The sequence below is a fragment of the Miniopterus schreibersii genome (assembly GCF_964146895.1).
Source record: "Miniopterus schreibersii genome assembly, chromosome: 2".
In the NCBI taxonomy this organism is placed as follows: domain Eukaryota; kingdom Metazoa; phylum Chordata; class Mammalia; order Chiroptera; family Miniopteridae; genus Miniopterus; species Miniopterus schreibersii.
The window spans coordinates 175,785,091-175,807,993 of record NC_138102.1 but is presented as its reverse complement, the minus strand read 5'-3'; the positions used below and the strand labels follow the sequence as shown (position 1 = coordinate 175,807,993).

Below are 22,903 nucleotides of genomic sequence, written 5' to 3'. Positions count from 1 at the left end.
TGATCAACTAGCTATGATCAAAGATCCTTCCAGAATAAAACATGTTCATTGCCTCTGTCCACCTTGTTTCAGGTGGTTAAGTTCTACCCCCACTTGGCCTCTGCTCCTAAGAGCCCATCTCAGGGACAGTTTCTCCCACTGTCATAGCCATCTTACAGGGGACAGCCACCTCAGAGCTCATCCGGGATACTCCCTGCACTGTGTTTCTCAGCTTTGTTAATGTCTTAGTGAAGGAGGGTCCTCTGTGGTGGGGAGCAGGTCTCGCTTCAGAAATTCATCCCGACATTCCTCTCTCCTTAAGCCTCTGGACTCCCCACTCCGTTACACCCAGGGGGGTCTGGCATGCTCCGCCCCTGGTTAGAGTGCAAGCTCATTCTGTTCATCAACCAAGTTAACTGAAACATTAGAGTCCCAGCCATGTAGCAAAGTTATAAAATCTAGAATCTCAGGTAGATATAACAATAAATTCAGTCTAATTCAGTATATACTCCTTCCTCCTTGGTCTCACACCCTTAGGGTCCATTCCCACACACATTCCCTAGGTGTCTGGTAATACAAACTACAAAATCCTGCAATTATTTTGTAGTAGAAGCTCACTCTTCACAGGTCAGATGTGCACTTGTCCCTTTGGGGCACACGGGGATCTGAATTAATTTGTGGGTCTAGTGGCAATCGGGGGTGACTAGAGTAGGTCTTGAGGAGGACAACTGTCCCCAAACAAGGCAACCACCCCAGGTGAGGGGACCCAATTCCATGCCTCTCACCCAAATGGCCTCCCCCCTTCTCAAAGGCACTACGAGGAAAACACAAAAGTTCCTGGCTGGCAAAGAAAGTCCGCTCTCTGTCATTAGTTTCACCTCAGTTCTAATTTAGGCCAGTCTCGTACTCTTGAGAGAGGAAATGGGAAACAGAAGAGGCTACAACAGCTGTCTCTAATCTAACCAGGGACTAAACAGCCACAAAATTCTCCCTGCAATATGGACCTGAGTCTAAAACTCTAACAGAGAAAGCCCTTCCATGTACGACAGTTTCAATGCCCCAAGAGCATAACCAAATGCAACGAGACAAGAAAGTCACCGCCCACCTTGACTTCTGGCCTCCCCAACGACATGCAGAGTATGGGAAGAAAGGAGAGGCTAAAGAGGCAGGTAGGTTGGCTTCTTTTTATTCGAAGGTATAAGCAATCAACTATTTGAATAATGTGGGTCTGGACAGGATGAGATTTAAATATAGTTTAATTGTACCTGTTGGCTAAAGTTACAAGTTCGAGTTCTCCATTAATCAGTTATGTGTGCCTCAGTGCCGGGGGGGGGGGAGGGGGGGGTAGAGAGGGAGGGAGGAGGAGTAGACCCCCAGGGAAGGGGCTAGAACTAAGGCTGGGGTAACATCGTCCATTTCACAGTTGTGCTCAGGACCAATCTTAGAAGGAAGACTTACTTCTATAGGCCAGAGAGCAAAGGAGCACAGCACTACTAAAGGACTTCCATTAACACCGGCGCAGTAGTTATTCCATTTTCTAGATATGTGTGAGCCACTTACTCTGCAGAGGAAGCTTGTGTGATAAACGGGTTTGTCCCAGAGGAAGCATCACCCAAAGCCTAACGATAAACTGCTTTCCCTGATATCAAGAGAGTGCTTTCTTTCTGACCATATACATCATTGGAAAAGTTGTGGAAAGTGACGTAGTATTTGAAAAAAAGTAATAGTGCAATTATTTTTTAATCATAAGCTCACTACCCATCTTAAGAAGAAAACCTTATTTAAACCAAAGGAACATTTCCTAAGAATCATGGAACATGCATTAACTGTTTTGGACCAGGTTTTAAAAATACACTGGACGTTTGCTTAAAATTGGGCCTCTTTTTGTTAGCAAAGATTTAGCTTCTTTGATCAAAGAACAGGTGTTCAAGGAGAAAGAATGTGCCAAGGTTAAAGTCATCCACTGGTTACCATGACAGCCTAGAGTGAGATCACGTGCTCACAGGCTCTGACTCATATTCTTGACCACAGCATCCATAAAAAATGTTTGAGGGTGGACCACCAACACTAATATTTTCCCCACTTTGGAGATTGCTTAAAATAAATAAATCCTGTTGACATTTTTAAAATGACACATCCTTGCAGAGTAGTATACTGTTAAGTGATATTTCTCTTACCAAAGTTGGCCCAACACTTGACCCTCACATAAGCGTGTCAGAAAGAAAAGAAAAGAAAAGAAAAGAAAAGAAAAGAAAAGAAAAGAAAAGAAAAGAAAAGAAAAGAAAAGAAAAGAAAAGAAGAGAAAGAAAAGAAGAGAAAAGAAAAGAAGAGAAAAAAGAAAAGAAAGGAACCAGCCATCGGCAACCACAACTAAGCTTACAGTCGGATAACTTCAGGTTTCAAAACTGCTTTCTTATACCTCAGCGTTTCACCAAATAACTTGTCGCCTCCTTCCTGTGGGGCTCAGCATGGGACTCGTCTTAACCTTCTCAGACTGAACATCCATGCTAATGTGGGTTCTCCAGGTAACTGCACACCCATCTGCTCCATACTAGCTCTGCAGCCCTTTCCTAAAGGAGCCAGAGACTGAATTTCTCTCTAACCATAGCTCTGGCTTCTTTTAAATCAAGGTTCCAGGAGGTGGGCAGCCTCAAAACCAGTTACGTGCCTGTGGTTGCTCTTTGGGGCCAGATGGCGTTCCCGTCTGTCCTATCCATCACTGTATTCTGTGCCTGCCCATTTAAACCAGATATCCGTACAGAACACCTAAACCTTTCCATCAGTTTATACATACCACTCTGATTTCCATCTTATCAATAACTATCACTTTAATTAAAAGAAACTTTATCCAGCCCTGGCCGGGCGGCTCAGCTGGTTGGAGCATCGTCTGTACACCAAAAAGGTTGCAGGTTCGATTCCCAGTCAGGGCACACACCCAGGTGGCAGGTCTGATCCCCAGCTGGGCGCATATGAGAGGCAACCGATCAATGTTTCTCTCTCACATCAATGTTCTTCTCTCTCTCCTTCCCCCTTCCTCTCTCGAGAATCAATGAAAAACACATCCTCAGGTAAGGATTTAAAAAAAAAAAAAGAAAGAAAGAAACCTTATCCAGAGTTTCTATATCAAATATTAACCACTACTTTTTCCTTCCTCAGTAAAACACGGCAGTCAAAATATTTTCATCACCTATTTGCTTAGTTTCTGGGTTGTATAAAATAGCTATCTGAAGTGACCTTAAAAAGGGTTTCAAAGGTAAAATAATGGAACCACAGCACAGATACATTATGTGCATGCTCGGGAACAAATACAGATGACAAATGTTAGACAGCAGTCCCTCAGCCATCCAATTAGCATTTCCTGACTCGTCCTGGTTACCGCCCACCTTAAAATGCATGCAGTTCTCACTTCCCCAGCTTTCCAGACCTAACATAGTTATGTGGCAAAAAAAGAAGAAAAAAAACAGAGAGATTTATTTTTTTATTCATCAAGAAAAATGTTCTAAATCTAGAGCTATTCTTATTAGCAATGATCTAAGAAGCTGAAAAACAGCCTGCAGTCTTTTCTTTTTCCATATATGCAGTGCCACTAACTCAGTTTGATTTGTAAACACTAAAAATTTAATATGGAAACCCCTGGAGACCTTGCGTGTGGCCTACCTACTTTTAGTTACCACTCGCTGTTATCTTTCGGAATACGTTTATTAATTGACAATGTTGACTTCTGGTCACACCTCAGTTCTCCAGATAGAGTAAAATTATTTCATTTTCTTTATAATGTTTTTATGACGGCTCCCGATTTTTAGGGTGGTTCCGAGCAAGTCTACCAAACAATTACACTTGATTTAATGTTTAATCATGGACTGTTCTGGCCTACATGCAATCTCATTCGCTTCTTTAAAACTTCTTTGGACAGTGACCTTTATAAATCTCCCTCCTTGGCCAATATTGGTCCCTTTCTTTCTTCCAGGATGTACTCCTGGGGAATCCGAGTAACATTCGCTCTTTGTATGGGTCTAATGGATCAGGAGCTAAATTATAATTCTGATTTCCCTACCCCTCTGCTGCTCTCCTTCTAAGAAGCACACAGTGTTGGGGGTTATTTCATCACTGGCTGTAAAAGTATCATTTGCCGTAAGTAAATCAGGAGTGTCCTCTCCACCTCCTTCCCTAAAGAAACCTTGCTTTTCCAAAACCTGGAGCATATGCAGCTTGTTTTCTCATGTCCCAGAGTCTCCGAGCAGGAGATGGAGCCAGCAGGCTCCCAAGCTCCCCACAGAGCCCTTTCACACGGGCCAACTCCACCTGCACTCACAACCTCTCCCCTTGGTGTAGGAGCCCCGCTGCAGAGCCCCAGTGCACTAAAGATTCTGGCTGGCTAAGTATCATGATCTTGGCCGATTTTTAAATCCCCAAGAATCACCCAGCCGACCTCTCGCCTTCCATTCGCTGACTTCCTCTGTCCCGACAATTGCAACTGCTGCTCTAGTAACTGACTCCCACGCCTGCTCCGTGGAGCTTTGCTCCTGGAACCACTTCACCTCTGACATTTCAGAGCAGAAAATCCCACTCCGCAAGGGGGGAAAAAGTCTTCCTTCTGCTGTTCCCGTCCCCAAGACACCTGCTTTCCTGTAGCCCCTTCACTTCCAGGCCACCTCCCTCCCTGCCCCCCCACTCATCAGCCCCTGCGGGTGTCCCTCCCCCTCTCTCGAGCCCCCGCCTTGCAGCCGAGCATTTCAGAAACATTTGTTGGTCACCACCTCTCCCTCTGTGTCCCTGGATGAGCCCACCCACCCACTTCCTCTCTTTCTGCTCCTATTCCAGGGGGTCCTCCCCGAGGAAAACCTAACCGTGTCAGCGCTGATGCGCACCCACCGGGACGGTGTGATTTCTATGAAGGCAAAGCCCTCGACACGGCGGGTCTTCCGCCACCAGGTATTCACCAGCGGCTCTGCTAAATCTTTTCAACAACCCTTTAACCACCTAGTCACTCTACAGCATTTCCAGGGGGCGGCAAAGCATATGCCAAGGATTGTCCTAGGGTACTGGATCTACTGCACCAGTAGCCTCAAGCAGTTACGTAAGCGCTCCATGCCTCCTCCCTCATTTGTAAGATGACACAGCATTACTGTCCCCATCAGACTGTCATGGGTGCAGAATGAGACAATGTACCTGCAGTGCTAGAACCGCTAGGTAGCTTACAGTCCTCAGTCAAGAGGAGCTGCTAACTGAGAATGCTGAGGATGGTGACCCTGCACGGTTATTACTATCTTACTGGCCCAATTAACTCTGCAGATATGAATGCTAAGGACATAATATCACACAGCTACTAAATGGTAGCAGGTCTCCCTGCTTCCAAATGCACGCTGCTTCAGTGCCACCCCCCGCCCCACCATCCACACCCTGCCCAGACTTCACAGAGGAGAAAGGAGTCCACCAGACACCCTCAGGGTTGTAGCAAGGAACAGAGGCTCAGCTGATACAAGTGCTTTAGACACGGAAATTAATAAAGGATTCCAAGGAAACTCAAGAGTAGAGATTTGGAATTTCATTTTTTAAAAAAGACAGAGCTTCACCGTGTGTTATGTTAACTCATTCCAAGATAATTTTCTCTACAGTTGCCACCTTCACGAACAATAAAATTGCTTTGTCAAGAAAGGAATCTTAATGAAATGTCGCTTTGCAAGTTTTAAGTGAAACTTGAGTTATCTTGGGTTATCTTGCTTACATTGGGTGGCTATGGGCTTTTATTTTTAACAGCAAATATTAAATTTGAGTGAACTTGTTTAATCCTGTTTCTCATTTGAAACATATTTATAATATTCTTATAAATATTGCTCAAAATTTTAAGTTGAGATTCTTTTTTTAAATAACATGAAATTTGACCTACATGGAGAACGTGCTTTGATTCCGCCTGCCCAGATATAATTGCCCCCCCCATTCTTTGGGGCTGAACGGCCACTCTCCTACTTTTTGGCCCATATAATCATGTGGAGCTAATGGCATTGATTGGCTCCAGCAGTGGGCACATGACCTAGGTCTGGCCGGTGAGAAGCTCTCGTTCCCCTGGCCTACCGACTAATTAATTCAGAGAGAGGCACTGGACCCCACGTCCTGGCCAGGGAGAGCCTAGCCCTAGGACTTTTAATCAAACCACAGGGAAAGACAAGCCCTTTTCTCACAAGAATTATTAAGCTGATAAGATATAAACTGGCATCTCCGTCACCACCTGGGGAAAGCTGCCTAAGGATGGAGCCAAAAACAGGAAGGCAGAGATGAGAAGTTCTTCCTGTCATTTGATTACCTGGACCCAGCTGCCACTAAGGCCAAACCCCTGGAGCTTTTCCGTTACACGTGCCAGTAAATTCCTTTTTGTTTGTTTGTTTAAGCCAGTTTAAGCTGGGCTTCTGCCATTTCCAACCAAAAATATCCCAACACAACCTATTTGTGCCAAAGAGCTAAGATAATTCACTGAATTGAAAAAAATTTTAAAAAGCACAGCTGGTCTCTGCAGGTTTGTGGAAGTGGCCAAATGTCATCACGCTGAGTCCAATTCTGTTTTGTTCTGCATGTTACTGCGCTGTGATTTAATTTCGAAGAGACAGAGGGAGAAAGGGAAAGGCTCACTCCCTAATATGCATGCGAGTCTGTCTTCAGCAATTAAATTTCTATATATCGTTAGCCATGCCTTCCTCTCTATCTCGAGTTTCTAAGGTTAATCTTCTACATTTTTAACCCTGTCCCCTGTTCTAGTATCTATTTCCATCAAGCATGTTCTCCCTCACCACAGATAACTCACTCCCTCCCCAAGCCACCCTCAGCTTTTCTGGCTGTACTGGTCTCTACCCTTTAGCCTGCAAGTACACCTGCATCTCCTCCGAGCTAAAACTAAATAACAGCAGACTCCAATGTACAAAATCGTACATACACACAACCAGGCAGAGGTAACTAAAAAATAATGGAATAGCGTGAACAATTAATGATGGTTGTCTCTGGTGGTATGATAACAGCTGATTTTTCTTCCCTTTTATAAAAAAAGAATACTTTTCTGTACTTCCAAATTTTCTTGGTATTCCTTTTATAAGAGAAATATATATTTTTAAAAATATGCTTCCTCTTTCAGCTACCAGCATCCTTCCATCCTGTACCACCAGACCTGAAATGAAAGACCACGCACACTCCCTGGCTCCTACCGCTTCCACTTTGAGTCACACCACTCAACTGAAACGACAGCCCCCAGGTGACCAGCATGGCCACCAGGCCACACCCAATGGATCCTCTCCTCCCTGTAGCCCGTCTGACCTCTATGGATCATCCGCCATTCCCTTCCCCTGGTTCAAGTTTGAAAATGCAGCATTAGCCTCAGCTTTTACTTTCCTTTACTTCCCCATTCGGTCAATCAACAAATCGTATCTATTCTGTCTCCAAGTGCACCTTCATCGCATCACCTCTTCTCCTTTCCCACGGTGACTTTCCCTTGGGGACCTCGGGTGGCCTCACCCCATCACTCCTCGGTGCCTCCACCCCTCCCCATCTCACAACCAGCACTGCTTTGGGACGTGCAGGAGGCAGCCAATCAATGACACGTCTCTCATCATTGATGTTTCTCTCTCTCTCCCTTTCCTTCCTCTCGCTGAAACCAATAAAGATATCTTTTTTTAAAAATAACCATAATTCTCCCAAAAGACTCTGTGGTCTGTGTAACAGGGTGGTTGCCCTGTTTGAGGTTCTATACTCTTAGCACCTGTTGTGTGACACTGTCTACTCCTTTTGGTTTGGGATCTCTCTCTTTAAATTAAAAAGAAAAATTTTTTAATCTTCATCATAAAAGTTTAAATGGTCTTACTTTCTTAGCTCCTCGTTCACTCATGGCATCACCTGTTATAATCAAGATTTATAAATCTCTGCTTTAAAAAAAAAAGTGTTTGAGCATAACTGTGCACGGAAAAGTAATACTATAATATTCTTTAATTTTTTCCAATTAAATTTACATTTATTTTAAAAGGATCATTTATTCAGTAAAATTATACCTTTAGAGTTATAGGACATACAATGAGCCATATATAGCCACAGAAAAATTAAATCTGGAGAATTCAGGATTTTAAAAAGTAGTTAAATGGCATCTCACATCCTGGAATAAATTTTGTTGACAAAATGCCCACAAGGCCTCACTAAATTTTATTAGAAATCCCCACGCCTCTAAAAGCAAGAGGAAGCCGTGAAATCTCTGCTTGAAGAGAATTGGTGGAACTCATTCACTACGTGCTTGTTAAGCCCTATGTTCAAAGCGTAATACTAATACCTGGAGGGGACACTGTGATGGGCAAGGCATTTCCCTTCCCTCAGCTTCCAAGGGGACAAGACAAGAAGATAAATAACTACAATAGAAGCCTAATATGATGTATCATGAGAGAGGTCCAAACTGCTATAAAAGTTCAGAAGAAACCGACACATTAAACCCAGTTGATTATATGAAATTCTTTTCACAAAGAACAAGATGTAGGTCCTAAAAAATTGATAGGATTTTTACAAACAGAACTGGGGGAAATGCCATTCTAGGAAGCGGGAATAGCAAAGAACTAGGAACCGAGACAGAAAGTGTGAGGTCACACTGGCCCGAGAGTGACCTCACTGGGTGGGACATCAGCCCACCTCTGTCCTTGGCCCTGCTCAACCCCTGGACGCAGTGTTTCCTTCTACCTCAGGCAGAGTCAGTCAACCAAAGGCTAAAACATAGATGACCTTCCTGTTCCCAAAGGACTCTGGACTCAATCCAGGGGGCGATGAGAAATAATGAGAGTTTCGGAGCAGAGGTCCTAGGAGGGCAGGAGAGTGTCTGGCAACAACATACAGAAGTGGAAGGAGCCCAAGGAGGGCCCGAGACGCTGCAGTAACAGGAATAAGGTAAGGATGCCAAACCTGCTGTAGCTAAATGTTTTCATAATCAACTCAGACACGGCAACCAGGAGTTTGAAGCAATCTCTGCTGCTTCCTTTGCACCTAAAGTCCCATATAAAATGCTCACTTAATTCCCCAAAAACTATACAGCCCCGTTCTAATCTTCTCTGAATTCTTCCTTACAATTAACAAAGTCTATTTTTGGTGTCTGACCGCTGAGAGCTTTCAAGTCCTGCCATTCCCCTCTTGCCCCATGCGCGTGCAAGCTGGTGAGAAAGCCGGGGACTCCTCCCTTTGTGCTGGCGGGAAGAGCAAACCGTGTGAGCCTCTGCCCCCGCACAGGAGCCTGCACCCCAGCCCTGCTCCCCAACCCCCAGAACCAAAGCCACGCAGCCCTTCCTTCACTCAGGCTGAATGCACCAGTTTGGGTGCCTCTCCTGCCCTCCCTGAAAAGCTCATTATGTGAGTAGTAAATCTTTTCATGCCCTCTTGGTGTGTGCGGCACCATCAGTCTTGATATCAAACCAGTTTGGGGTGAGTGGGGCAGGGGCTGACCCCACCTTCCATGGAGTAACCGCGCTCTTACAAAGCCAACGAATGCAAAGTCCTTACTATACTTAGACTGGAGATAGGAAGATGCAGAGAAGGGGCGAATGGAGATACTGAATGGGTGCCTGAGCTCCAGGAACCTCTCAGACAGAGCAGCTCTTTTCTTAAATGTCCTATAATCTGAACAACTCAGTATTGACTGGCTATGCTGAGTGGTCAAATACCTAATTCCCAACTTATCGGCTCCAGGCCCCCTGCCCCCTGGCAACCTGTGAGACACCACACATCCCAGGAGCTATGGGCCTCATAGTCACTTGCCTTTAACCAGAAGAAATCTCGACAGAAGTTGGGATGGAAACACAGGCATTTCCCTTTCTTAACATTCCCAGTTAAAGGCCTAGGGCAGCTGAAAGGCTAAAATAAAAAGTCACAAATAGCCCTGGCCGGTGTGGCTCAGTTGGTTGGGCATCTCTCATGCACTGAGAAGCTGCCAGCTGGATTCCCGGTCAGGGCACATACCCAGGTTGTGGGTTTGATCCCAGTAGGGGGCGTGCGGGAGGCAGCCAATCTACGTTTGGCACTCACATCGATCTTTCTCTCTCCCTCCCTCTCCCTTCCTCTCTCTAAAAAACAATACAATAAATCCGTGTGGGGGAAAAAGTCACAAATAATCATATTCTCCAAACAGCATGTTAGTCATAAACCAAATGATAATCTTGATTTGTACATAGTACAGAAAGTATGTCCATGTCTCTTTGGCTATACCTACATATATCTAAAGGTCATAATCACGGAAAACAGTGTCCTCCTCAGAAAGAGTTTAGCAAATCATAATATTAAGTACTTACACATCTTTAGCTGCTCCTGCAGGGCCTAGGGGGGAAAAAAAAGATAGGTTTGTATTAAAGTGATAGTATTGCTACAAATATTGTAAGCACCACCCCCAAAAAGATTTAAACCCAATACCCAATTAAAATAATATTCTACAAGACAACTTGAGAATATGGTGTTTTAAAAGATTATTTCAGAATAAGGAGGACCAGACGATCATAAAATTCAAATCTTAAATTTAGAATTTATTCTGCCCATTATTTTTTTTAATGTTTTTTTTTATTGATTTCAGAGAAAGAGATAGAAACAATGATGAGAGTCATCACTGATCAACTGCCTCCTGCACGCCCCCTCCTGGGGGTCGAGCCCACAACCCGGGCACGGGCCCTGACCGGGAATCGAACCATGATCGCCTGCCGGGATATTCTGCTCATTTTTAACAATTCCTATATATTACAAGGTGTTGGTTCTGAAGGGGTTTTGCAGATCACCTAATCCAATCTTCTCATTTTACAGAGAAAGACACTGATGCATCTGAGAAATATTTTCTTTGCTAAACCATACCCCTTCTAAGCTGGTGTCTGTCCACCTGGTATTGTTATATGTCACACTCTGCACTAGTCACAAAGTAAAGCCAAGTCACGAGGCAAAAAGGAGGTAATGTCCTAGGTGAATTAGGAAGCGTCAAGGACACCAGCCTGGTTCCAAAAGGAGTTACACATGTTCATAACTGTGCGCCTGTTTGCTACTGAACCCTCTCATTTCCCCTTCCCACTCATGTGCCAGAAACACCCACCCCTTTGGACCCCATTCTTATAACTCATCACAGGTTCCCTGCCCACAACACAGTCCGATCTCCACGCTTCCTTCTCCTAATACCCTCATCTAGCGCCACAGAACTTGCCTCCAACTTTACTATCCACATAACATTAAGTGTCCCTTCACCTCTTAAAGCCTCACTTCCCTCATATGACAAATGAGGGTAATAAGAGTACCTTTCTTTTAAAGGCTGTGAAGATTTAAAAAAACAAAAAACCATACATGTAAACACAGCACGAAGTCTGGCCACAAAAATAGCTCAGTTGTTATTATAAGCAGTCACATTTCACTTAATATCTCAATTTCCGTATCTAAGAAATGGAAAGTTAAAATAACTTTGGCACAAGTCACAGAAATATGAAAAGAAAGAAAGACGTGCTACAAAGCAAGCAAGCGAGTCTGCAGGAAAAGTCACTGCAACTCTGATCCTAATTCAGGACCTGTCATCTGCAGAGTCACAGCGGAGCACACAGATAATGAAGACTACGTCTCAAACAAATACTTTTAAGGCTTGGACCAAACCTGAATTTTGTAACAAGTTTAGTTCCTTTCTTCAGAGAAGAGTAATATTTCTGTGCCCAAACTACCAATTCAATTATACTGTATAAATAAAAACTGCTTTGGAATCTGAGATTATAAAAGCAAAAATATCCTAAAAGTTAAAAAAAAAATCTTTAACGTAAGAAACACTGCCAACAGCGGAGCATCTTGAAAGAAAAAAATAAACAAAGGATTAGTGCCACCAAAAACCCGTGAAAATGAACATTTTTATTTCAAAGTCAAAACAAGTATGAGATTCTGGAAGACAGTCTAGAATGAAAATAATATTTTCTCATTTTCACGGAAAAGGACAGGGAAGGTCTGAGGGTTTGCTGTGGTCAGGGGAGGGGAGAGCAGATTATGTGTCAGCAACTCGATTCCGTGAAGGGCTGCAAGGGAAAGAGTGAGGGGACCACAACGTGAACCATGAGTCCATTCAGCAATGAAGGGCCACTAGGACAATGCACAGGGGGAGCGGAGGGGCCAGGAACCATCCCACTCCAGCGCAGCAAGCAGGGTGCTAGGAAAGGAACACCATGCAATTGGAAGGCAGAAGGCCCCGGTCAAGTCCTTGTCCCATTATTTGTCTAACACCCAATAAATCACTGTGCTTCAGTTTCTAACACGGAGCCGGTAAAGGCAGCTGAGAAGACAAAGCTCAATAATGTGTGTGAAATTAGTTTCAAAACAGCACCTGTTGTCTAATCAGTACTTATTTTAATCAGCCGCCAGGAGCCCTCCATCCATCCACTCCACCTAGACTGCACCGGACTCCAGGCGCCCAGCCGGGTTCACCATCTAACATCCCAGCAGGCCCAAGGCAGATGCCTGGCGCTACCTCCCCAAAAGGAAGTCAGAGAGATCGTTTCTTTGTTCTCAAACGTCCCTTATTTAGGTCACCATCTATTTAATAGTGGCAAAGAGTGCAAAGAAGTCAGAAACACCACATCAAGTGCACACATATGATTGTAATATGTGCTCTATTTTTATTTTTAATCCTTACCTGAGGACATTTTTTCCACTGCTTTTCAGGGAGTGGAAGGAAGGGAGAGAGAGAGAGAGAAACATCAATGTGACAGAAACACACTGATTGGTTGCCTCCTGCACATGCCCCGACTGGAGCAGGGATCGAGCCTGCAACCAAAGTGTGTGTCCTTGGCTGGAATCGAACCCGGGACGCTTCAGTCCAGGGGCCGACGCTCTAACCACAACCACTGAGCCAAAACAGCTAGGGTGCTGTATTTTTTTTTCCTAAGGATAGCAAATGTGCATCCTTGAAACAGGGTAACATGGTATTAATAAGTTTATAAGGGCAGGTAGGACATAACTCTCCAACACACAACTTCTCAGAGTAAAAAAAATTGTAGCTGGTGGAAACCCTCGGCAAAACTCTCAGAATATCTAGGAATATAAAATGTGAAATATCTTTGCTCAGCTAAAGTATAAAATCATGCCCTGGCCAGCATGGTTCAGTGGTTAGAGCATCAGCCTGTGCACTGATGGGTCTCGGGTTCGATTCCCAGTCCAGGGCACTTGCCTGGGTTGCTGGTTAGATCCCTGGCCCCGGTTGAGGCATCTGCAGGAGGCAACCAATCAATGCATCTCTCTCACTTGGATGTTTCTCTCTCCCCTTCACCTCCCCCCCCTCTTTCTCTCTCTCTAAAAAAATCAATGGAAAAAATATCCTCAGGTAAGGATTAAAAAAAAAGTATAAAATCATAAAATTATTATAAATAGAAGAAAAAAATATCCTTACCCTCACTGCAACATTTTAATCACACTTCACCTAAATATTGTTCATAATTAACCAGGTGGAGGTCTTGAATTTATGCAAAAAAACACTTTGATTACAGCTGTTTGGATGTTGGCAAAATCCCATTTGCATTAAATTGTGTTTATGGTTCACGTGATTTGTCATTTATTAAACAAATATTTATAGTGGTGTGTCTACCTCTTTACAAACCCTGGGGACAGAGCAATCATCCCAGTTAGCACCACTTCATTTCCTGCCAAAATGACTCCAATTTTAAACACAGCCTTGGTGCGTTAACATAATGGCCTCCCAAGAAATAGAGAGGAAACAAGGTAATGACGTTTCTTGTGGGATAAAAGCACCACAAATTATACAGACCATTAGAATTTTTGTGGGTCAAGAGAGTTAATGACTGTTTTCCAACTGTATAAATGATCATCATAATTTTAAATATCTTCCTAAAAAGTAGAAGGGGGGAGGTTTGCTTTCATAAAAGTCTCATATGCAGTTGTAGCGACAAAAGGTAACTGTAAATGGTTAGGGGACGTAAGGAAGCAAGGAGGCGTTCTGGTTCTTTAACAGGTAGTACACACTGCTGGTTGTTCACACTTTCACTCCACTTCACCTTTCACTTGACACACTTCAAAAGATTTTAATATTTTATCCATGAGTCTCAAAGTCAAAGTCTCCGTTACTTACAAACACATAGCAAATCCTACGTATTCAGACATTCAAAAATGTAATCTGATATTGTGGAATCATACAAAGATATTTGGTCTTTATTCCCCATTCCTAGCTTTCAGAGCTTCTAAAACTCTCGGAATTTCCTGAATGATAAGGGTGATAGGAGCCTTTTTCCTTTGAATGAGGTGACTCTCGGCAAGACCTCAAACAGCTTCAGGATGGGGGCTGATCATCAGAAAAGCCAACACCTGGTTAGAAGGTTGGAGCTTTCGGCCCCACTCCCCAACTTCCAGGAGGGAGGCAGGGGCTGAAGACTGAGTTAATCACCAATGGCCGTTGATTTAATCGGCCATGCCGACCTAGCAAAACTTCCATAAAAACCACCAGATTTCGTCCGAGTTGGCAAACACATCTATGTGCCAGGAGGGTGGCGCATCCCAGCTCCGTGGCAACAGTCTCGCACTCAGGATCCTTCCAGACCTCACCCTCTGTACCTCTCAATCAGGACGTTCATTTGTGTCTACAAGAAACCGGTAAGTTTAAACTGGAAAGCAAAATTCCTTCCTGAGTTCAGTGAGCCTTTCTAGCAAATTATGAAATCTGAGGAGGGGGCTGTGGAAACCCCCCAAAGGTGCAAGTTACCTGGGGACCCAATACTTGTGACTGGTGTCTCGAGTATGGGCATCTTGTGGCACCGAGTCCTGAAACCCGTGGCGACTGACACTGCATGGAGTTAGTGTCAGACCTGAACTGAACTGTGGCACACCCAGCTGGTGTCGGAGGACTGCGTGGTATCAGGAGGGAAAACACCTCTCGGATGTTCTTCACGTCTTATAACATGTTTTATAAAAAGGTGGTCCCCTGCCCTGGCCGGTGTGGCTCAGTTGGTGGGAGTGTCATCCTGAGCACTGAAAGGTGGCTGGCTGGATTCCCCGTCAGGGCACATGCCCGGTTACGGCCTGGAGGAGGCAGCCTCTTGATGTTTCACTCTCACATCTGTTTCCATCTCTCTCCCTCTCCCTTCTCTCTCTAAAAATCAATTAAAAATCTTTTTAAAAATTGGTATCTTAATACGTGAGGCTCTGAACTACCTTGAAGTGTTTTATGAATCACACCAAGATGCGATCGTGCTGTATGAACTACAACAAATAATTACTTACATTCAGGGTATAAGAGTTTTTTGATGATATTTTCTGATTTTGTCTTTGGTTCCATTCCCAAACAACTGCAGAACAACCTCCTGTACCAGTTTCTTATGGTTGCTGTGACAAATCACCACAAACTAAGCGGTCAGTGAGGCCAGAGGACAAAGTCAAGGTGTCAGCAGCTGCCCGGGCCCTCCCGAGGCTCTAGGGAAGACCCCGTCCCCGCCTCTTGGCATCTGGGCAGTGAGCACCCCTCAGATTCTTCAGCTTACGCCCCTTCGCTGGCCCGTCCTCACACCACCTTCTCCTCTCTGTACGTCTCCTCCTCTCGGTTTCTCGTAAGATCCCTCACCACCGGATGCAGGGCCCACCCAGACCATCGAAGATGACCTCATCTCGAACACTTTAACTCCATCACATCTCAAAGGCCCTCTTTCCAAAAGAGATAACACTTACCCACTGCAGCATTAGGACGTGGCCATACCTTTTCAGAGGTTATCATTCAACCCCTAGACCTTCTTAGCCCTGTCTGCCCCACCCCTCCCGAAACATATTCTCTTTTTGAACAGAAATGTGTCACAAAGTTGATATTTGGGGGAGAATTAAATTTTATATAACTTATACATTCCACAAACAGAGGCAAAATTTTATTCCTAATGAATGATAAAACAAGCCAGCTGCAAGATACTACATCAGGTCAGTAATTTTCATCTTGGTTCCTATAGATGTCCCTTTTCAGCTCATCAGTCTTATAAGTCAAGAAGAGTGAGCCATACTTCCCGGTATATTTTTAACATTTTTCAGACTCATATACTTATTGTTAAGAGTTCCTCACACATGCCAAGTTCTAATATAAAAAAAATATTTATCTTTTTTAAAGAAAGATCTCATACATTTATGCATTTGAAAGAATAGTTTGTTAATGCCTTTTTTCATCACTACTCTATCTGCACTTTATAGAGTTGATGTAATCATAGTAGAAATATTCACACAAATAAATGAACTGTTAAATTACATATTAAACCATATTTCTTTCTTCAGACTAAGTGGTGATCATTTAAACATACACACCAAAAAATAAAATTATATACATAAAGAATTTCTAAAAAGTACTCAAGATTTATAAAATCAGTCTTCTTTCACTATAAATGATAAGAAACATAAATGATGATGGCTCTTATGGAAAATAATAAAAATATGCAGGAATGTGTTACTCTTTATTTGCTTTATGAAAGAGCCCCTCTGAGAACCGCAGAAGCATGACTACAGAAAAATAAACAAAATTCTCTTTAATTCTGACAGCCTGCTAGGTCTCCTCTGACCCACAATAGTTCTAAAACTATGTCATAGTCTCAGTTTGGCCCAAAGGAGAACAGCAGCTCTTCAGTTCACCCAAAGCCATGTTTACTTTTCAAGAAGCCAACAAAAGAAACAGATTCATAAGTCACTTGTTCAATAATGGAGAAAACACATTCAGGTCAATGTGTCCCAGAAATATAAACTATGTTAATGAATGTGCATGCTCTTACAGGAAATCTCTTGCTCACCGGTGTTCCTGGTTGAGTGGCTACACCTTAGGCAGGTAAAAATGAATAAAGAAACGCAACCATATAAGTACAGACCTAAAGCAACGCATGGACATTTAGCTGCTATAACTTAAGGCATGTCTGTATTGAGCTATAAGGAGCTCATGGCAGAACTGAATCATTCACTCAGGTCCCCTTTATGAACCATTCGCGTGGCTGCAAGGTCAATTCTGGGAGTTGGAACGAGTGAACCTCCTGATTCTGTGGGCCCAGGGGTGATGCCTCAGAGAGGTATTTCCACATCTCCTGTCTCTCACCATCAGTTTCAAAGGAGGCGCATCCAAGAGGATACTGATCACCTGCATCTTCCTACCTCCCCTTGAGAAGTAGCAGCATCTCCTTCCAGTTGCCCAGGCTTTAACAGTTTGGGTTTACTTCCACTTCGCCCTCCACCTTCCTCCCTGACATGAAGTCCACCCTCAGCCCGGCTGTCCTCTGGGGGTCTCCGATATCCCCGCCTCCACCACTCCAGGCCCTGGTCAAGTCACTGATCCCAGACAGCAGCGTTAATTTATGTCACCCTGTATGTTCGCGCTCTCCTTCTACCCCAGCTACGAATGTCTTTCCCTATATTAATAATAAATAGCATGTTGAGTACTTAACAATATACAAAGCACTGTTCTAAGCACTTACATACATTAGCTCAGTTCATCTGGAGTCAGTTCCATTTTACAGTTGAGGAAACTTGCGTACAGACAGTTGAAGCAAGCTGCCCAAGGTCATGCAGCTGATCAATGACAAAAGCAGGATTTACTATAACAAAAGCCTCTCTGTACTCCTTGCCCCAATCCTGACCATTCCTACCTCCTTCCCAACACCCTGTAACCAATATGCACTAGGAAAGCCAGGCAGGCCAGACTTCTCAGTGCCTTGAAATGCACCAGGCCCATTTCCGTCCCTCTGACTTCATACAGCACTAAAAACGCCCTCCCTCCTGTTTCTGCTTATCCAATTCTTACCTATTTTTCAAGCCAAATCAAGTCCAACTTCTTCCAAGGAGGCTTCCCAGACTGCCCGAGGTTTTATTTTGTTCTCGCAATGGCTACATCAGTCACAGTGTCCCCACACAATTTAGGAGTTAATTTTGTATTGTCTTTTTTTCCCCCCCCAAATATACTCATTCATTCAACAACAAAAAGTTTTTGAGGGTCAAAAAATTTCTTTGAAAGTTTGGCTGTTGGTCCAGAGGCTGAGGGTACAGTTGTGAACAAGATGCATGAGGCTCTCTTAAGGCCTACATTTGGCGGAGGGGAACACAAAAGACGACAAATCTGCTCTCCAGCAGAGTGTTTCAGAGAGAAAACAAGAGAATTCAGCAGGTTTAAAGAAAAGAAAGGATGGCAAGGCTGGGGCCTAAGTGCACTGGGCAGCACAAGATAACAGGACTTCTTGATGATATCAACAAAATTGTACAGTATTTCCACCACTATTTGGCCTGGACTAATGCTAACTAAGCAAGGTGGCAGCATTTCAATACTACCAAAGCATTTATAGGTATATATTAAAGCTGGATTATACAGCTACACCAAAGGAGAATGCAATTATCTATCTAATTGGGGATGAGAGTGACTAATCTAAATAATTGGACCCAAGAGAATTATCTTAACTCCCTGGGGACACTGATAAAATGGAATAAATAATTATTAAACTCCTCCTCCTCAGACTGTTGTTATGTAACTAGCAAAAGACCCATGATAGAAACATTCTGATAATAAACTGCCAACAAAGTTATGGTTAGACAGCTGCCAGTTACATACCTCTGGCAGAAAAACTACAACTAACCAATTCAGTCAACTATCAAGAGCAGAATACGTCTGAAGTAATTGTGCTGCAAATAATTTCTACAGCCTTAGTCTGCATGGAAATAGGCTATTGTAGATATTTGGAACCATCCAAACTGTTAAAGGACTTCTGGTTTACGTTACAGACTCACTTAACAATCTGTATGTATAACTATATAAGAGGGAATGACTGATCTGTTATAAATCATTAGCTCAAATGCAGGCTGGCTCATTTCTCTGCCTGATTAGGGAACATGTTCAAAGGAAAACAAAGGGATAGAGAATCTGATGGCTGAGACAGAGAGGTGGGGGTGGGGGGACAGAGAGTAGAAGCTCCCTGACTTCTAGTAAATGCAACCCTTTAAAAATGGACTATTTATTCCAGATGTCTCTCTATACTTTAGGGTCTAGACTCCAGATGATGCAGGAAAATGTACTGAATCTTTGCTGAATGGAAAATACAAGAAGTCCTCCCGCTCTTGGTTCTCCGTAGGGAAAAACCAAATTCCTCCATTGAGAGAGTGATCTTAGTAAAACATTAAAACGGAGAGAGCTCTTGTGTAACTGAAATGGTTCTCACGGTCCTATCTAGATTGATAGCCGAACTCCTCCCGGAAGCCTTCTCTGATTGAACTATATTATTCAACGTCTCCTGGCCACATGCATGTTCAATGTGCACTCTATTTGCTTTACAACTGTTCTCTCATGGTTAATCTTCCTACCTAGATTATTAGTTTCTCAAGAGCAAGAAAGCTGGATTTCATTCTACAACCATCATTGCTGGCTGCCCCGACCCTCGCCCTAAATTCCTAGTAGAGTACAGGGCTCTGCACATGGGGGGTAAGTTCACGGTCAGAAATCTCCTGTGAAGGAAACCGAACCTGAATGATCTAGGGTCTGACGGATCTAGGAGCTGATTTCTTCTGGCCGTTGACCATTTCACTGCATATCCGTTTCTCTATGTAGTGGACATACAGAATCAAATTTACTCAAGTACACTACTAAATACCAATGTGTCATATTAACCAATTCCACCAGACAAAGGCCAAGAAAGGCAGTTGTCCAGATAGCTCAGGGAAAGGAGAAACAATGACCTGGTTTTCCCTGAATTACTTAGGGAGTAAAACAGGGCTTATAATGGAGATTTCAGATTCGGGAGCATTACTACAATGTACTAATACTTCCTTTGAAAGTGGATTTGCCATGTTCTTACAGAAAAATATTCAGGGAAAGCCATTTCACCTTCAACATGGTAATATTCTACTTCTCTAACATGATTACACTACAGAGTGCTTTCAATCTGGAACTCCGAAAAAGGTGAAATGAAAAGACCACGGTAACACAACCAGCACAGTGCCAAAGTCAAGCTTAACCCTCACTCTCCAGGCTCAAGGTCAGGATTCTTCCTACCATCTCTCTCTCTACTTTTTTTTTTTTGCTGAAAAGCTTAAGTATGGCAATTGAACTGTATGATCCTGGGACATTTCTGAAGTTGCACATTGTAAGTATCTTCGCTGGAACACAGGGACATCTAGTTAACACATTTCTGTGGGCTTGGGTTGAGTCCTAGAGGTCTGCAGCTCGGTCAATGATACTGATGTCTAAGTTCACAACTGAAAGAAACTGAAGTACGTTTGCACTCTGGTTTATTTGTTTAACCTGACATCTCTTATCCTAATGCATTTCCTTTCTGAAACTAACGGCCTACCACCAGCTAACAGAAAATTTCAAAATAACAATAACCAAATCCCTGAGTGAGACAGCTGGACTCTCCCACAGGGAAATGTTTGGACAATGACTTCTCAAAGATAAGGGCAGGTCCTTCAAGGAGGTGATGCAATAACTCCCTGTTCATGATGTTTTCTTCTTAATGTTTCACAGTCTGCACTAGCTATCTTGCTCCTCTCTGAACATAAAGTAATTTTTAGCAAAGAGCAAGCTTGCAGACAGAATAACATGCTCTTGCATGAGCTGTCCACCAAAAACAAAAGTAAGGCTACTCATCAAAAAGGCATGAGTTTTTCCAACATAACTATACCTCCCTTTATGTATTACGGAGCGTGCTCCTAGAGGAGGGAAAAGATCACCCAGATATGTGTAAGGAGAATCAGATTTTCCCATTTTCGTACATTACCATTTCAAAGCTGTCTTGTTATTCTGACTTAGCCGTGGAACTCCTCCCTCGGTTCTCACACATGATAAGCAGTTCAGTAATAAAAATGTAAATGAACTAAACTGGTTCCACTTTTAAGGAAAATCTGTTACAAATCCTTCCTACAGTGGTGTGTGTGTTTTTCTAATGTGGATAATTGTCCTCAACCCTTTTGTAAAGTAGAGTGGGTGTATTCGATGCAGAATGTGGCCTTGACATTGTTCCAGGTTTCCATGCAGAGCTCATAGGCCACTCTCAGGTGAGAATCCTGTACTTGCCTCCTTAGCACAGGCGCTAACTAACCTATGTATGTCGCTGTGATATGAATTGAAAAGATTCGTTTCCTGGTGGCTCCCTATGCATGTTACCAGGCTAGGAATTTAATTCAAGATAATAAAGGTTACCTGTAAGAGATAAACTTTTCAATTAATCATTACCTGGGTTCATTCACAGCTCTATGATTAGAACCTCACATATGTTAGCACCTTCTCTTAAAATATTCCATATGTGTTGATTACAGACAACCAAAGAGGAAGAACAAACTTGGCCAATTAACTGAGCAGATTTCCATATCTGATCCCAGTACATTAGCATCAAAATAAACTTTAAAATAAAACAAATAAGGTTTGGATTTTAAACTGCATCTTCCAGTCAGGTCTGAGTTAAGGGAAGTGACAGGCCCAAGGTCACAGTCATTGACAGGGCATCCACACACACCCACAGCCCCCCCTGGGAAACACTGCAGCATCAGACCGCTGTTTACATTTGCTGGTTGGGATAGGATGTGGCATCTGATTGATCTCAGTTGGAGGAGATACAAGTTCTTTATCATAACGGACACTAGAATAGGGCAGCAGATATTATTCAAAACAGATTCAGACTCTTAAATGGGGAGGCACTGGCTGGATCAAAGGGACGGGTTGAATTTTGGAATAAGTCACTTGATACAAAGTCTTGAGTGGCTGGGAGAATCTAGAAGACCTCACCTGCCCATCAACAACACGAAGTGGTGTAAAAAGAAGTTTCGGTTTGTTTTTATCTTTTAATGAAAAATACAGGGACAGATTTCTGCTAATACTAAAACTCTGTCACACATCTAAAGCTTCCTTCGCACTGCAGCCTCCCTGAGAAACCCTAACAGCCCGGCAGGTCTTCAGCCTCGAGACCGACTCGGATGAGTTTCCAGAGCCCTGCGTGCAGCTCTCAACCCCACTCGCACCCCCCAGCACCACCGAGAAAGTCCTGGATTGCTCTGCTGCACTTCCCCAGGTGCAGCGTCTGGCTCCCGAGGGGCTGGGGGCAAGGCCTGGGGGCTGGTGTTGGAGCAGAGGGCACGGGCCACCGCTGGGGACCCCTCCCCAGGAGAATGCCCAGCCCGCCCGGCGCAGGGGCGCCCCGCCGCCGGTCCTCCCCGCGCTCCGTCCGCAGGACCGCCCGGCAGGCTCTCCTCGCCCAGGCGTGACCGCCCCCGCGCGGGGGAAATGCCCAGATTTCAGTGGTTCCTAAAGCGGGCGGTCTGCTCCGGTCCCTAAATGGGGACGGGCACAGGGGGGCTGCAAGCCCTCCCTCTGCGGCTCCCTGCACCCCTCCTTCCCGCCGCCTTCCTCCCGACCTCTCGAGCCGAGGCGGCCGACCCCCCCCCCCCCCGCCCCCGGGTCGCCGTCCCCGCGCCCCGGCTGGCAGCGCGCTCACCTCGGCCCGCGCCCGGGTTGGTGGCGGTGGAGTTCCCGCAGCCCATCGCGCCGCCGGCCGGGGAAGCGGCGCTCGCAGCTGGCGGCCGCGGGTCCTGGGGGCGGAGACGGAGGCGGAGGGCGGCGCGTCCGGAGCCGCAGGGCGGCGGGGGGCGCGCGGGGCCCGGGGGGGCGCGCGGGGGCCGCCCCTTCCCTCCCCGGGCGCGCGCGGGCCAGGGCGCGGCGGAAACCGCCTGGCACCCTAGCCCCCGCCCTGCTCTGGGACCCTGCCGGGCCCACCCGTCACCTCGGCAACCGCGGCGCCGGCCAATCCGCAGCCTCCTGCGGTCTCCCCGGCCGGGCATTGGTCTTTATTTAGAGGGGGCGGGAGTTTAAAGTGGGCTTGGGGGCGAGGGCGAGGCTGAGGGGTGTGGCCCGGCGCCCGGGATGCTCCCCGGCCCAGCCCGCACCGCCTCTCTGCCTTCTATCCCGTCCTCACTTCCACTCCCTCCTCCGGGG

At 44.8% G+C, this 22,903-nt stretch overlaps 1 protein-coding gene across 5 annotated transcripts in view; it reads right to left on the bottom strand.

The window, feature by feature from the left end:
- LOC308551499 (overexpressed in colon carcinoma 1 protein) overlaps positions 1-22,665 on the bottom strand; it is a 34,081-nt gene extending 11,416 nt beyond the window's left edge. For 3 of the 5 annotated variants that reach the window (XR_013998043.1, XR_013998044.1, XM_081126055.1), the window contains exons 1-2: positions 22,407-22,547; positions 10,272-10,296 (exon numbers count right to left, since the gene is read on the bottom strand). Coding sequence is in view for 2 of the 5 variants with exons in the window: in XM_081126055.1 (XP_080982181.1) it covers positions 10,272-10,296; positions 22,407-22,452 (71 nt within the window). In the remaining 3 variants the exon portion in view is untranslated. Of the gene's footprint in view, positions 1-10,271; positions 10,297-22,406 lie in introns of all 5 variants that reach the window. The other 2 variants (XR_013998042.1, XM_081126056.1) reach the window with 2 other exon arrangements.
- Between the last annotated feature and the right edge of the window lie 238 nt (positions 22,666-22,903).